Genomic DNA, 14,397 nt, shown 5'->3' on the forward strand with positions numbered 1-14,397 from the left:
ACTTCATTTTATCTCGTAAGCCATTCTGGACTTACAACATTAAGTATTGCTAATACAGATGTCCAGCCGATGATGCTGGCATGAAATGTGATAGCAAGCCCTCCATATCGCAGCCGCATAGTCAGTCGTGCTTTTCGACTATATATACATAGCATCTCACATTCTTCGCTTTAAGGATTCTTAGGGATTTCTTCTTTGTGACACATCCCGACACGGCCCCTCTCTGCACGTCCCGTCCAACTTCCCTATTGCCTTCCCTCCTTCTCTCCTTCTTGTTCTCCACCTTCTTATTTTGTTCCGTACTCGCTCCAATCTGCGATAAAAAGAAAATTGCAAAAGCCTGACAACAGTAGCGCAGTAAGACATCCAATGAAAAGCAAATCAGGGTGAGCAATAACAGGATAGATGTGAGAATAAATTTCCAAGGAAGATACGAAGTTATCAACAGTAGTAGACATTAGATTGGCAATCTAAAAAAGTACCCTGTTCTTGTTCTTGGTGTCGCGGCATTCCCAAGATTGCCATGATGATGTGTTAGCTCCTCATCTAGGTCCAAATGAAAGTGCTGTAGAATCTGGTTTTGTATCTCATCTTTCGGAAATTGAGTTCCAAGTTGCCGGAGGATGACTGAGCTGGTCATCTGAAAGAAGTTCGATACTAGATAGATATATGAGCTTCATTCCCAACGCGTATACATTAGGAATTCTCATGTAACATCTCTGGCGCAATTGGACATGTTTCTACAGCCTTCGACTCTATCTTTCCGATCAAGTTACTGCTTCCTATTTCACACTTCGTACCCCCAGCTGCACCCGCACCATTGCCTCTAAGAGCCTGCTCCAAGCAGCTATCGAATTCCAGCCTTGCACTAGGACATTCAGTATAGTGCCAAGAAAAGATACGGATACCGCTACTATGGGATATTTACTATCGGAATAGTATTCGTCTGTGATGGCATTCCATACAACTCTCTTATATTTAAGAAATCGTGCAATTGTTTGGATTAGCAAAGAAGCTGTATTGCAAAGACTTACTAGTAAGAGCAACCATACACAGAACTTGGCAATCGATGGATCAGCTCGTAAGAGCTGCTTTAACATAATATGAATTTTGCAATTGCATTGGCATTCTAGTAATTGCTTTCACGATTAGAAGAAGGGTACCACACAATGGACAAATACTTCGACGAATCAACGGGCTCCCACAAAGTCATGGTTAGGAATGCACGTGACTCTTAGCGCATGAACACTTTAATAAATGACTACGAATTCTAGCACTACAAAAGCGACATATGCGATGAGCATCCCGATTCCGATGAAGCGAGAAAGTCTACCATTGAGCCATATCGTTGCGGTAAAAGCAAGAGTCGAGCCCCACAAAACTCCCAGTTCAGGAATATTGACGTTCCCACGCTCAAAATTACCGTTAGTGTCGAGCATGACGATGCCGGAGCAGAGAGCGAGCAAGAAGATGTTACTGCCTGCTGTGTTCGCCACGAGAATTCCGGCGTGGCCTCGACGACCGCTCATGACAGCAATGAACTTTTCTGGGAGTGTCGTTGCGATTGCGAGGATGACTACGCCAAAAAGCACGTCCGACATGCCTAGTTCATCGGTAATGCTCGTGGCGGCATGAGAAAGCACGTAGCCAGCGAGGCAGATGGCCACAAACCCAAGGAAAAGGTGAAAGATATGGTAACTGAGAGTACGATGTGGTCGCCGATCTCTTGCAGCTGCTCTTGTCATTTTCGTACTGCCACCTTGTGAAGTTCGGCGCGAGGATTGATTGCTTTCAATTGCACCGTAGGGTCTACCCTCGCTTCTGTTGGCTCTGTTATGCGCCCACTCAGCAATGAGACCAGTAGTGCTATCGTCTGAATCGCTTTCATCACCGGCGCCATCTTCATTGCTGCTGTCATCGTCACTGCTATCGTCGGAATCTTCGGGGGCAGTCAGAGTTCCTCGAGAGATGGCCCATCCGACGGAGGCGATGTAGATGGCAAAGAATGCGATCAAGATGGAGCCGCAAACTGACCATACCGTTTCAACTGAAAAGTACGTGGCTGGGGTTACAAAGGTTGTTAGGAGTAACAGGACGAGCGAGTATATGCGCGAGCTTCGGTCAAATTGGATTTGCGTTTCCTGGCCGTGGAATAAGAGACCGAGGGAAAAGGCACCAAGGATATTGGAGATTGCAGATCCAATGATATTGCCAATGGCCAGAGATGGACGATTGCGTGCGAGGGCTGCAATCACAACGGCGAGCTGCACTGGCGTGAAGAATGATTAGCACGTGCTCACCATATGCGCAACAGCTATAAGCGCACCTCTTCCCACTCTCCGCCAGCAGTAACAAGGCCAATGATGGTATCAGGAATGCCGGTGCGACGAGCGACGATGGCGGTGTGGTCGATGAACTTGTCTGCGCCGAACTCCAATACAAAGAGGGCAGCAATAAAGGCCGCAATGTTGTAAGTGACATTGTCCAAGTCGGCCATGGTTAGCTGGCAGATGAAGAGACTTGCGAGGTGTTCAGGTGAGTGTGAGTGTAAGCGGACGACTTCTTCAGCTGGACATGGGAGCGTTAGCAATCCAAGAAATCCAGGGACCTGCGACATGGAACGCGTTAGCCCCGCTTGCCTAGCTAAGTATAGTGCCTCCTTACTTACGTCAAGGCGACGCCAACCAACCCTCACATCAGCTCACATTCCCCATCTCAACGCTGTCTTTGCCGTCCGGCCCCAACAAACTTCAGCCACGAGTTTCACCACTGTGATGCATCCCAACGCCTTTTTTCACGTCAAGCGGCCTAGAACAAAGATGGATGCGACGTGCACCCTGGGCCCATCTTGGCACGATCCATCTGTCGAGAGCTTCGCTATGCTTTGTCACTCTTGGCACCACGGCGAGTTGCTTATCCCAGACAGCGTTTGATTCAATCTTGTCTGGTCCTCGACAATGGCTTGCAGAGAGCTGGGGTATGGCGCTTTCATATTCTGCATCATTCCCAGGCTCCCATTGCACCTCTCGGGCGTTTGGCAGGCACAACTTCAGAGCCATGATCTCGCCAGATTTGACATTATCCTAGCCGTCTCATTTCACTCGCTACCTTACGCTGTCTGCGTTCGCGCGTTACATCCACCAATTCTCCGGGCGGGTCCCGAAATTCAATTATTCCTTCACGCAGGATGAAGACTGAAGAGGGAGACACTGGGCGTGTGCAAATGGCTGCACTGCCAACTATGGACAGTGCTTTTGATCATGACAGATCCACCCTCCAGTCATCTTCAGAGAAGTCGATTGGAGCCAAGTCAGAACTGCCACCAGACGCTGAGGCTTCAATCAGAGGTGCTGAGGACATTGTCACCAAAGTACTTCACGTAGAAGACGATCCTTCACTCAGCTCTTGCACTTTCCGCATGTGGTTTATAGGTGAGTATGTGTTAAACTCCTGTTCAATCGTCACATGTATGTTAACTTCACTAGGGATTGGACTTGGAATTTTTGGGGCTATCATGGAGACGATCTACTTCTTCCGGCCCGTCACACTGGATGTGTCAAACATTTTTCTCGCCCTCTGTGCGTACGGCATCGGAATACTCATGGAGAAGGTGATACCGCGAAAAGGTGTCATAGGATGCTGGCTCAATCCACATGCCTTCAACTCCAAGGAGCACGCGGCCATTATCATCGTCGCCACGTCGGCATCACAAGTATCCATGGCTGTGGAGGTGATTGCTGTTCAAAGACTGTACTATGATAAAGCCCCTAGTTCAGGTTTATCGATACTAATTGTCTTGGCATCTCAGTGTTTGGGCTACGGCTTTGCTGGACTGCTTCGTCGCACTCTGGTATATTCAACTAAAATGTTCTGGCCAAGCTTACTACCGATGAATACCCTGCTGGAGACGCTTCATCGAGACCGCAAAGAGACAAAGTCGCGCCTCAGCCTCTTCTACTGGGTATTTCTGGGCATATTTATTTGGGAGGTATTGCCAGAGTACATCATGCCAATCCTGACTGGTGTCAGTGTCTTCTGCTTAGCTAGCCAAAACAGTTTGTTTACGACGACAATATTCGGAGGCTCCAATGGAAACGAGGGCCTTGGAATACTATCATTAGGCCTTGATTGGCAATTCATCGGCAGCAAGCCACTGTGGCTACCTCCGCAAACCTTGATGAACAGCTTCGCTGGATATATCATATGCATTGCTTTGTTTCTTGGCGTCTACTACGGCAATGTTTGGAGAGCACGCGACTTTCCTTTTCTATCCCAACTTCTCTTCTCCGAGGATTCGACGGGCTCAAACTATGTCACGTACAACCAAACTGCGATTCTCGACGACCAACATGTCCTTCAGCCAGAATCGCTCAAAGAGCAAGGTATCCCGTTTTTTGCAGGAACTTACGCCATGTTCCTTCTGACCAACAATCTCGCAATCACATCTACCATATCACACCTTCTTCTCTGGAACTGGGACGACATGAAGGCTGGATATGCCTTTCTTCACCCGAGTAACTTGCGAAAGGCATTCGAGATGAAGTCTTGGAAATCACTCTCGCGCCGATCTCAGTCAAAGACTGATTCAACTGATGAACAAGACGAGGGCGGAGACGAAGAAGAGATAAAAGAAGAAGAAGAAGAAAAAGAGAAAAAGGAAAAGGAAAAGGAAAAGGAAAAGGAAATAGACCCACACTACAAACTCATGCTCCACTATCCAGAATGTCCAAATTGGTGGTACGGCGCCATCCTAAGCATTTCGATTGTAGTGGGTCTGATTGGCATCTATGCGGCCAACTCTACTCTCCCATGGTATGGCTTTCTCGTCAGTATCGCCGTGTCGGGCATTTTCATCTTCTTTTTCGGCGCGCAAGCTGCACTCACAGGCTACCAAGGCAATGTACAACCCATAGTACAGATGCTGGGTGGCTACCTACATCCCGGACGGCCACTAGCCAACATGTACTTTACGCTCTTTGGCTACAACTCTGTCGTCCAAGGCATCAGCTTAGTGCAAGAGTTGAAGTTTGGACAGTATGCGAAGATCCCGCCTCGTGTTACGTTCATAGCACAAGCCGTCGGGACGCTGGTCGGCGCCATGGTAAATTACGCCATGATGGTGCAGATTACGACAAACCAGAGGGAAATCTTGCTTTCGATCCAGGGCACGAATGTATGGTCTGGGCAGAATATCCAGCAGTTCAATTCTCAGGTAAGCAAGCCCAGTTCGTACTGCTAACGCATTCTTGGAGGGAAAGAAAGACTAACGCGAACTTCACAAGGCCATTGCCTGGGGTGCCCTGGCTAAAGAAATGTTCTCTCCTGGATCCCGATACGTCGCCATCCCATTTGGGCTTCTTGCCGGCTTTGCCATTCCCATACCGTTTTACTGCATGCACCGGCGCTTTCCCAAGCTATCCCTCTTGCCCAAGATCAACACGCCGATTATTCTTGCTTATGCGGGTTTCCTTGCAGTCGGGATATCGAGCTCGTTGCTCATGTATTTCATCATTGGTCTCACAAGCCAGTTCTGGTTGCGCCGGTACAGGGCATCTTGGTTTATCCAGTACAATTATGTACTTGCAGCAGCCCTAGATGGCGGGACGCAAGTCATAGTCCTGATCCTTACGTATACAGTGCTGGGAGGCATAGGCCCGGCTGTCAAGTTCCCCAAATACTGGGGTAACAACGCGGACGGGAATTTTGATTATTGTATGAGAGACCCCGCTGCGGCAGCGGGTGGAACGGGTCCCATTGACACGGACTGAGTATTGCTTGGCTAATGCGTCTCTGGATGACCAAGCTCTTGGCTTTTATATACACATGGGGACCTCACGTTACACAGGGTGTGGGGTGGTATGCAACTTTTTGGATTTTTTTCTCTATCAGTTCAAGTACTACGTGCGTTGCGTTGACACGATTAAGCGTTGGCCTTTGACCAGACCAGACCTCCGGAATGCGCACCCGTTCCCGGCTCAACGTGCTTGCAGTTGGTAAAGCTCTGCCACAGGTCACCGAAAAAGTTGGTCTTTTGCTGAATGTAGCGTTCACCAAGCAGGGGCGCAATGGCCCAGGTTGCCTCCTCGGCATGGTAGAAAGGAATACGACTGTTGCCATGTTAGTTGGGTTGATGGCGCAGGGTGGACATGAGGTTAGACTTACGGGAACATGTGGTGGACAACGTGGTACTCAATGATGCCGTGGAAAATGTGACGGCCGATGAAGCCAAAGTCACGGTCCACGGTGGAGGCAGCACCCTTGATAAAAGTCCACTCGTCGGCCTCGTAGTGCGGGGCCTCTGGGTGGGTGTGGTGAAGGTAGGTGATGGCAACTGTGGAAAAAGATAAGATATTAGCCTTTGTGGTGGGAAGCATCAAACGTAGGGGGCCGGCTTACCGATCCAGTGGTTCATCCACAGGTAAGGCAGACCATATGCCAGGAGAGCAGTCGAGGTTCCCACGCTCTTGGAGGCGAAATACAAGGCAGTCATGGTCATGACGAGTCCAAGGTTGCTGATGGCGACAAAGGGTGCCTCTGATGGGGTGAAAACGGGCGAAGTGGGGTCCAGATGGCTTTGCTTGTAGCGGGAGGCGGTTTTACGGTCGGTCCTGGTCAGGCTCTTGGGGCCGGCACCGGCGTTCATCAAGATGTAGGCTGGCCAGCCGAGGACCTGGTGGAAGATGAGGGCAGCGACGGTGACAATGGGCGTGTCGGCATCGGTGTGGTCCATGATCTTTTGGAGAAGGGTTGGCTGAGTCTTCCTGGACTCGACATCGGACTTGCGGGGCGGGACGAAAACCGTGTCCTTGTCCATGTGGTTGTGGTATCGGTGGTGACGCGCGTGGCTGAACTTCCAGCTGAAAAAGGGGACCATCAAGATGCTGTGCAGGAACCATCCGGTGATGGCGTTGACGGTGAGGTTGTCGGAAAACGAGTCATGACCGCAGTCGTGGGCCAGGATCCAAAGACCGGTAAAGAAACACCCCTGGACAAAGCTGTACAACGCCCACAAGGGAACGGAGACGAACCACGGGGCATCGAGCCGGGAAATGCCGACGGCCGAGTAGAAGAGAGCGCTCACGATGATGAGGTCGCGAACGACATACGAGAAGGAGCGGATCATGGAGCGCTCGAAGCACTTGGCTGGAATGGCATCTTTGAGCGTCTTGACATCGGGAATGGGCGTGACGGCGGGGGAGGAGTGGACGTCAGCCACAGCCGTGAGCCGTGTCTTGACAGGATTTTCCTGGACGCGGGACGTGGTCGTAATCATGGTTGGAAAAGGAGGGAATGGACTGGCAGGCGTTCAGAGAGGGCGAGGGGGGGGCTGGGCGGGCTTTTGTAGCAAAAGGAGGCGCGTCTCGCAGGAAAAAATCTGCCCCTTGACAGCATGCAGTCTAAGCTCAACGGACCCGACATACGTTTCATGCTCGCGAGGATGCGATTCGAGAGAGAGACACCGCCTCGTGTCTATGGCGGCAGCAGTGGGTCCCCCAACCGAGATTTCAACGTCAGCGCACAGTCCGCCCTAGCTGGGCCGGGGGGCAACACGTTGCGGTGAGGGCGTTTCTTTTTTTTTGCGACGAGGCAGGATTGCCGACGGGGGAGGCGAGGATGCAGAGGTGAGGCGGGCGTGTGCATGGTTTCAGCGAGGGTGAAGCGGGCGGGCGGGCAGGCGGGCAGGCGGGCAGGAGGACAGGAGGGCCTTTGGTGGCCACTGTCGCGAAGCGTGTATCGCATGGCATGGGCTTGGGGACAGCGCAAAGGGTCAGGGTCCAAGAGATGAGCCGCAGGGTAACCGGATTGGGAGCGATAACACGACGCCCCGTGGGCCCTGAAGATCTCGGACGGGGGCCCAGCCATGGACGCTGGTGGTGGTGGAGACGGTCTTGGGTTTGGCCGCCGGCCCCCTGCTAGAGACGGTGCAAAGTCGTGCCGGCGACGAACAAAGGAATCGAGGCGGTCGCGCTGGCGCTGGTGTGCTTACACTTGTCTGGGTCGGAGAATTCCCGCTGGCCAGCAGGTGAACCACGGCACTGCCATGCAGGCGCAGGGCGGGCGGTTGTCGGGGACGGGGTCTGGGCGGGCTGGCTGTGGGCGAGGGCGAGGGCGAGGGCGAGGGCTGGGCCCCCAGGCAGGCCCAAGGATTTTTTTGGGGGGGTTTTTTTTTGGTTTTGATAGTGATACACAGTGCGAAGGCAAAGGCTTGGCGGCTTTAGGGGTCTGGGAGTTGGCGGGCATCGCTTAGCCCGTCCAGCCGCCGTTTCAGGCCTAGCGCGCCCGCGACAGCACCGCCTCCCTCGCCCGCTAAGGCGGCAGCCAGTCTCGACACGTCTTCGCATCTCTCGGCACTTATCAACAGATGGACACTATGCTCAATGCTCCATATTCACACACATCGAATCCACATGCCGAGTCGCACCCTGCCCACGCCCGCCATGCAGTGTACATACATGCGCATGCACATGCACCACCCACCAGGACACCCTGCGCCCACCATCTACCTATGTGTCCTGTCAGCAATCCCTCCAGCGCCCCCCTCCCCCCTTTTCTTTCCTTTTGCACGCGTCGCTGCGCCCGTTATCCGCCTCTGCTCACGTCCAATGCCGCTGCTAGGCTCGTTGCACATGCATACACATATGTATGCAGCCAGGTGGCTAGTGCTGCCCGCCGCTATCGCACTATAGGTGCACCAAGCGAACAACCACCGAAAGTATCGCCGCCTCCAAGCCCTCAGCCTGGCCCGCCCATGACCGGCTGGTTTGAGCTTTGCACACACACACCCAAGCTCTCCGGAAAACGCTCATCGCTGGTAATAATACACGTCCATTAGTGACCGTTACGGTATGCGCCCGTGACAGACTGTGCCCCCCGCGTGCAAGAATCCTCCCACTAACTCTGCGCCACAGGCTCTGTCGCCCGTGTCGCTCACAATAAGTTGATGACTTCGTCGTCCGATTTGTTCACACATGCACACGTCTTCGGCCAACTCGACAAGACCAGGCATACCATGTGGCACCAGCTCATGGCCTCTGGACGAGGGCTCTGCGCCCATGCGAGCTGACTCCTTGCCCAGTGCCCTGGCAACCAGAATTTCGCACTGGAACCTGACGTCGACAAACATCTTCCTCCCCTCAGTCCAAATGTATGGACTGGGACACCAAGGCCCACTGCGCCACGCGCGACGTCAACGGTAAGACTGGCTAAGGCAAGGCATTCAGCCATCCCAAGGCCCATGCGGATTTCGACAACTACACCAGCCCTAACCGAGACGGGATGAAAACCGTCTTTTGGTCGCAATGTTGTCTCAGATGAAACTTTGAAGACACTACCGTACTTACATGCCCTCCTGCATCAGGTCTTCGCATTCACCCATCAATCACTGGTGTTGTTCCTCAAAAAAAGGAGTGTCCGCAGGTCAAGTTACTGTAGCCATCGCCGGCAAAGCGCCTTTTCTTCCAGGTGGTCTAATAATGTAGGCTACAACGTTCTTGTTATCCACCATGACTTGGTCTTTGCCACGTCCGGACATGGCCTGGACATCTGCAAGATACAATGGCATCTACCATCAAGATAGGATGCGGGTTGTCATCCCGCATCGAATACGCGGCACGAATCAAGGCTTCGAGGTCCAGTACCCCAGGTAATATCGCGGTTTGAACCTTATCTGTTTGTGGTTTTTCAGATTCCCGCTCCACCAACCAACGCCCGCACCTGATCGCCAAGTCGAAGCCCCTGTATGTTGCCTTCTGGAAGCACCATACACATGACGGCGCAATTTCTTTCAATCTTCAGCCACCGCGACAATCGCACGAATGACGATGCTTGCTATACCGGATAATTGGAATCGAATGTGCCCACCACATCTCGAGTTTGCGGGGCAATGTGGGGTCTAGCTCTTCACCACACTAGTTCCAGCAGTACGAACACGATTGCATATTGTGAAAATATCCGGTTATTATGACGTTCTCATCGTCGCCTTGGCATCCGCCATACTTAAGCTTTGCCTGAAGCTTTTCCGTAAGCTTTATGCATAGTCACACTTGTGAGTGGATGGGTTCGCAGGTATTTGCTGTGGCATCCCATTGGATAAAAAAAGCGTCTTGGAACATCTCCAGACGCTCAGGTATTGACATCAGGATTCTTGGCATCATTTCTTCGCCAAGGCGGCAGTGAACCAGCTGCCAAGCCAGCTGCAAAGTCAAGAAGCCTATTGGTGGAACTTTCAACGTGCAGCAGCCATGCTTCTCTTTCTGCTCTCATTAGGCATGTAGCAGTCTTGAGGGTATCTGAATAAATAGCTGAATAAATAGTAGCGGTAGAGGCGTTGGTGGACCGGGCCATGAGCGCCTGCAATGAAACTCTCCATCACTTATTGCGCGGCGGCAAGCCTTGCTGGCATTGCCTGTGCAGCATCTCCTATTGTCCATTCTGATTCTGGCGTGTACCAAGGACGCTACCTCCCCGAATTTGACCAAGATGTTTTCCTGGGTATCAAATATGCGCCAAAACCAGTGCGTTTTGCTCCTGCTAAGCTCGTCTCCAATGCTCCAAAGACACGTCACGATGCTACAAAATATGGCCTAGACTGCCAGGGCTACGGGGGAGATACCAACGCATTGGTTGCCAGCAATTGGACTCGGTTGGGTGAAGATTGTCTGCATCTCAACATTATCAAGCCGAGGACGAATGAGACTGGGCTTCCAGTACTGCTTTGGATTTATGGCGGCGGATGGCAACAAGGGGCTACGAGTGACCCGCGGTAAGCTTTCAGAAGTGTGTATGTGAGATAGCTATGCTGAACATGGGTAGTTATAACATGAGCTACATAGTCCAACAATCGGTGCTCAATGATAAGCCTGTCATTGGCATCTCCATCAACTACCGTATGGCAGCATTCGGCTTCTTGTACAGCAAGCAAGTGAAGGAGGCTGGTGTCGAGAACCTCGGACTTCGCGATCAGCGCCTCGCACTACAGTGGGTCAACAAGCACATCTCCTCGTTTGGTGGCGATCCTTCCAAAGTCACCATTTGGGGCGAGTCGGCTGGCGGATATTCTGTCGGTGACCACATTGCAGCCTACAATGGTGACAACGGCGGACTCTTCCGTGCTGCCATTCTGGAGAGCGGCAACTCAGTTGGGGCACCCTTGAACGGAACGGAATGGTACCAGAATATGTACGACAACCTGGCAAAGTTGGTCGGATGTGCTGACGCCCAAGACACGCTCCAATGCCTTCGCGATGTGCCGTTTGAAACCATTGCACCATATGGCTACCAAAACTTGGAGTGGTTCCATGTAATGGACGGCAGCTTCATTCCTCGATACGGACAGCAGTCTCTGAAGCAAGGAAAGTTTGCAAAGATCCCGCTCATCCTCGGTACCAACACCGACGAGGGTTTTGGTGTCAACGGCGTGGACAATGACTCGCAAGCCATACATGAGCTTGTGCACTCCAAGCGCTGGAATGTCAACGAGACTGTCGCACAGAAACTACTACAGCTTTACCCCAACGACCCTTCTCTCGGCCAGCCATACGGATGGGGTAACCGCACATGGCCGCAGTTTGGGCTGCAGTACAAGCGGTTCCAGAGCATCGCGACGGACCTGACCATGTATGCTCCCAGAAGGCTCCTAGCCCAAAGCATGAGCAAGCACGTAGACGGCGTGTATTCATATCGCTGGGATGCACCAAAATTCAACAACACACCGGATTATATTGGCGTTAACCACTTTTCCGAGGCGAGTCTCTTCATGATCCGTAAGCATCAAGTAGAACTTGCCGAGGCTAACATCTGTGGACAGATACCTTTTGTGTTTGGTAACACCGAACAGCAACTTACACCTCTGGGAAACAGCGCGGAGAACCTGGCCCTCTCCAAGCTAGTCATGCGCATGTGGACAGCTTTTGCATATGACCTTGATCCGAATGGCCACGGAGGTTTGAATCCCCATTGGTGTATTCTGGATAGACTGCTAACGAGGCGTGTAGTTCCTGGTACCCCGGAATGGCCGAGCTACGCGAGCGAGGCAAAGAATTTTGTGTTCCGCAAGGACCGGAGCTATGTCGAGGCAGATGATGACCGAACAGAACGTGTTGCATACATCAATAGCCTGGTGCGGTGATTTGACGATATGCTTATAGGTGGCAAGGTACATCTTCTATCACAAAATCTTATTCCGCTGCGGTATGGCATACATACATTAGGCCATGGTATGCATGACATGACTTGGGTAGTTGCATATTTCCTCGGTAGTTGCGTCTTTGCTCGGTAGTTGCATGATGACTCGGTAGTTGAAGACAGCATTGGTGTCATGTACAAAGTTGGTTGTATTCCATCTCACCTGGACAGCGGATTAGTCAGACGGCATTTGAAATGGTACCGTGTAGAGAGGACCGTGTCACATGCAGGGCTGTCAGCCGTTGGGAAACAAGGTTCGAGGGTGCGACGCCGTGCGTCTCTCGCCAACCTGCGTGACACACTGGATCCGCGAGCCCCTGTGCCTGTACCATCTGTTAGCAGAGTCTGTTAAATTGAGCGTGTCGCAGTCTAGGTGTAGCAACCAAGCACTCGGCCAGACGATTGCCAAGGCAGCGAGGGGAGGGGAGGAGATGGCAGTGGGAGCGTTATCGATAAGCAGAGCCGGAACGGCGCTTACTGCCTCGGGGCGCATGCGCCGCGACGTCTACGTTGCATTATGCGCGATTGCGTCCCAACACGTGCGCCGCGTGTGCTCGTTGACTCTACGTGCCTGTACCTGTTATACCCCACGCTTCCCCTCGACTGATCATCAATACCCTCACCTAATCTAGCTCTTAGATCCGCTCTCACCGCAACAATGTCCACGCGCGGGCAGTTCAACACCAAGAACCCGACCATCAAGCGCATATGTACGTCAGCACCCGCTACCAGAGAGCTTCACATAGCTAATGTGCCCCAGTAAAAGAGGCTTCCGAGCTCTCTCTGTCCCCGTCGTCGGATTATCATGCCGAACCGCTAGAAACCAACCTCTTTGAATGGCACTTTACAATCCGCGGCCCGCCTGAGCCCTCGCCTTACGCGGGCGGCATATACCACGGTCGCATAATCCTGCCATCTGCCTACCCGCTGCGCCCGCCGTCTTTCCGCTTCCTTACTCCCACAGGCCGCTTCGAAGTAAACCGCGAGATCTGCCTCAGCATATCAGGCCATCATGAGGAGACATGGCAGCCCGCATGGGGCGTCCGCACAGCGCTCGTCGCAATAAGAAGCTTCATGGATACCAACGCCAAGGGCCAGCTGGGCGGCATCGAATGCAGCAGGGAAGCACGAGAGCGTATGGCCAAAGAAAGCGGTGCGTGGGGATGCGCGGGATGCGGGAAGCGCAACGCGGAAATCATGCAGGAAAGGGATGCTCTCGTCAAGGAAATTGAGGAGAAAGAGGGCAAGAGGAAAGAAGACGAGGTACCCGAGGAACTGAGACTCGCGTACCGAGATGAACTGGGTAAGGCACAAGACGACAAGGTGGACAAAGGCAAGGCACCCGCGGTACACGGCGGGGCTGACACGTCGCCTGCCACTACCTCGGCCCCAGCGGTTCCAAACCCGAACCCCATGCGGCCTGCATCTAGTGCGCCTGTGATAAGGCCTGTGAGGACCACGGCTGCACGCCCATTGCAACAAGTTGCTCAAACGAGTTCTGATTTGGCTTGGATTGACACTTGCATCTATGGTGTTGTGGCTGCGCTGCTATTCATGGTAGTGAAGAAGTTTGCATGAGCACTGTCTTTTCACGTGTACGTTGAACCAGCCAGCCAGCCAGCCTACCTGGTTTTCGTCAACGAGTCCTCACACGTGCTTTGTTTCCATGTCCGCATCATGTTTTGGCTAGCGATGGAGTTTTGGTTAGGCGAACGATTGGCGTGATCTTGCTATATATAAACCATGGCTTGCGTTGCATGCACAAGACATAGAAAATACATTTTTGGTACATATACTCTCGCTCTTAGTAGTTGCAGCTGTTGGTCTTTCTTCGGGAAAAATTCGTTTCCACGGCATGCTTTTTCATATGATTCGGTGGACGAAGTGCAGAGAGACGTCTTCGTTTGGGATCAACTAAACTATTGCTTGTAGACATGGCGTCGAGAAAAGTGGGTACAAGCGGTATGATAAGCAACGCGTTGCTATGCCTTGATTCATGTTGTTCTCAAAGTTACTAACCATGGGTCTACCATGCATGAATATCAATCTAGCTGTATCCGTAACTACCTCACCGAATCGGAATCCTGTACCCCTTCTTTGCCAACAAGTGAGCCCCAAGTTCCCGTCTCAAGACCTCATCTAGCGCCCTGAAAATTTTCCGCAACCCTTTAATATCTTCCGGTGTGAAATTCGATTCGCTGCTCCCAACGCGGC

The 14,397-nt window shown here is 52.3% G+C and overlaps 5 protein-coding genes across 5 annotated transcripts; 3 read left to right on the forward strand and 2 right to left on the reverse strand.

The window, feature by feature from the left end:
- Positions 1–1,243: 1,243 nt before the first annotated feature.
- On the reverse strand, positions 1,244–2,497 carry SETTUDRAFT_151996 (uncharacterized protein; the record flags this gene model as incomplete). The annotated part of the gene is made up of 2 exons (XM_008028485.1): positions 1,244–2,264; positions 2,327–2,497. The coding sequence occupies 2 exons, from the start codon at positions 2,495–2,497 to the stop codon at positions 1,251–1,253; spliced, it is 1,185 nt and encodes a 394-aa protein (XP_008026676.1). The 3' UTR covers positions 1,244–1,250.
- Positions 2,498–3,241: 744 nt separating this feature from the next.
- SETTUDRAFT_111345 (uncharacterized protein) lies at positions 3,242–5,768 on the forward strand (the record flags this gene model as incomplete). Its single annotated transcript, XM_008028486.1, has 3 exons — positions 3,242–3,431; positions 3,486–5,212; positions 5,283–5,768. 3 exons carry the CDS (start codon positions 3,242–3,244, stop codon positions 5,766–5,768), a joined length of 2,403 nt encoding a protein of 800 aa, XP_008026677.1.
- A 92-nt stretch (positions 5,769–5,860) lies between these two features.
- Positions 5,861–7,273, reverse strand: SETTUDRAFT_47862 (uncharacterized protein; the record flags this gene model as incomplete). The annotated part of the gene is made up of 3 exons (XM_008028451.1): positions 5,861–6,107; positions 6,163–6,331; positions 6,397–7,273. 3 exons carry the CDS (start codon positions 7,271–7,273, stop codon positions 5,921–5,923), a joined length of 1,233 nt encoding a protein of 410 aa, XP_008026642.1. The 3' UTR covers positions 5,861–5,920.
- A 3,082-nt stretch (positions 7,274–10,355) lies between these two features.
- SETTUDRAFT_161799 (uncharacterized protein) lies at positions 10,356–12,127 on the forward strand (the record flags this gene model as incomplete). Its single annotated transcript, XM_008028487.1, has 4 exons — positions 10,356–10,762; positions 10,813–11,743; positions 11,807–11,942; positions 11,994–12,127. The coding sequence occupies 4 exons, from the start codon at positions 10,356–10,358 to the stop codon at positions 12,125–12,127; spliced, it is 1,608 nt and encodes a 535-aa protein (XP_008026678.1).
- Positions 12,128–12,841: 714 nt separating this feature from the next.
- On the forward strand, positions 12,842–13,953 carry SETTUDRAFT_152005 (uncharacterized protein; the record flags this gene model as incomplete). Its single annotated transcript, XM_008028488.1, has 2 exons — positions 12,842–12,893; positions 12,944–13,953. The coding sequence occupies 2 exons, from the start codon at positions 12,842–12,844 to the stop codon at positions 13,759–13,761; spliced, it is 870 nt and encodes a 289-aa protein (XP_008026679.1). The 3' UTR covers positions 13,762–13,953.
- Positions 13,954–14,397: the final 444 nt, after the last annotated feature.

This window comes from Exserohilum turcica (genome assembly GCF_000359705.1).
Source record: "Exserohilum turcica Et28A unplaced genomic scaffold SETTUscaffold_25, whole genome shotgun sequence".
NCBI lineage: Eukaryota > Fungi > Ascomycota > Dothideomycetes > Pleosporales > Pleosporaceae > Exserohilum > Exserohilum turcicum.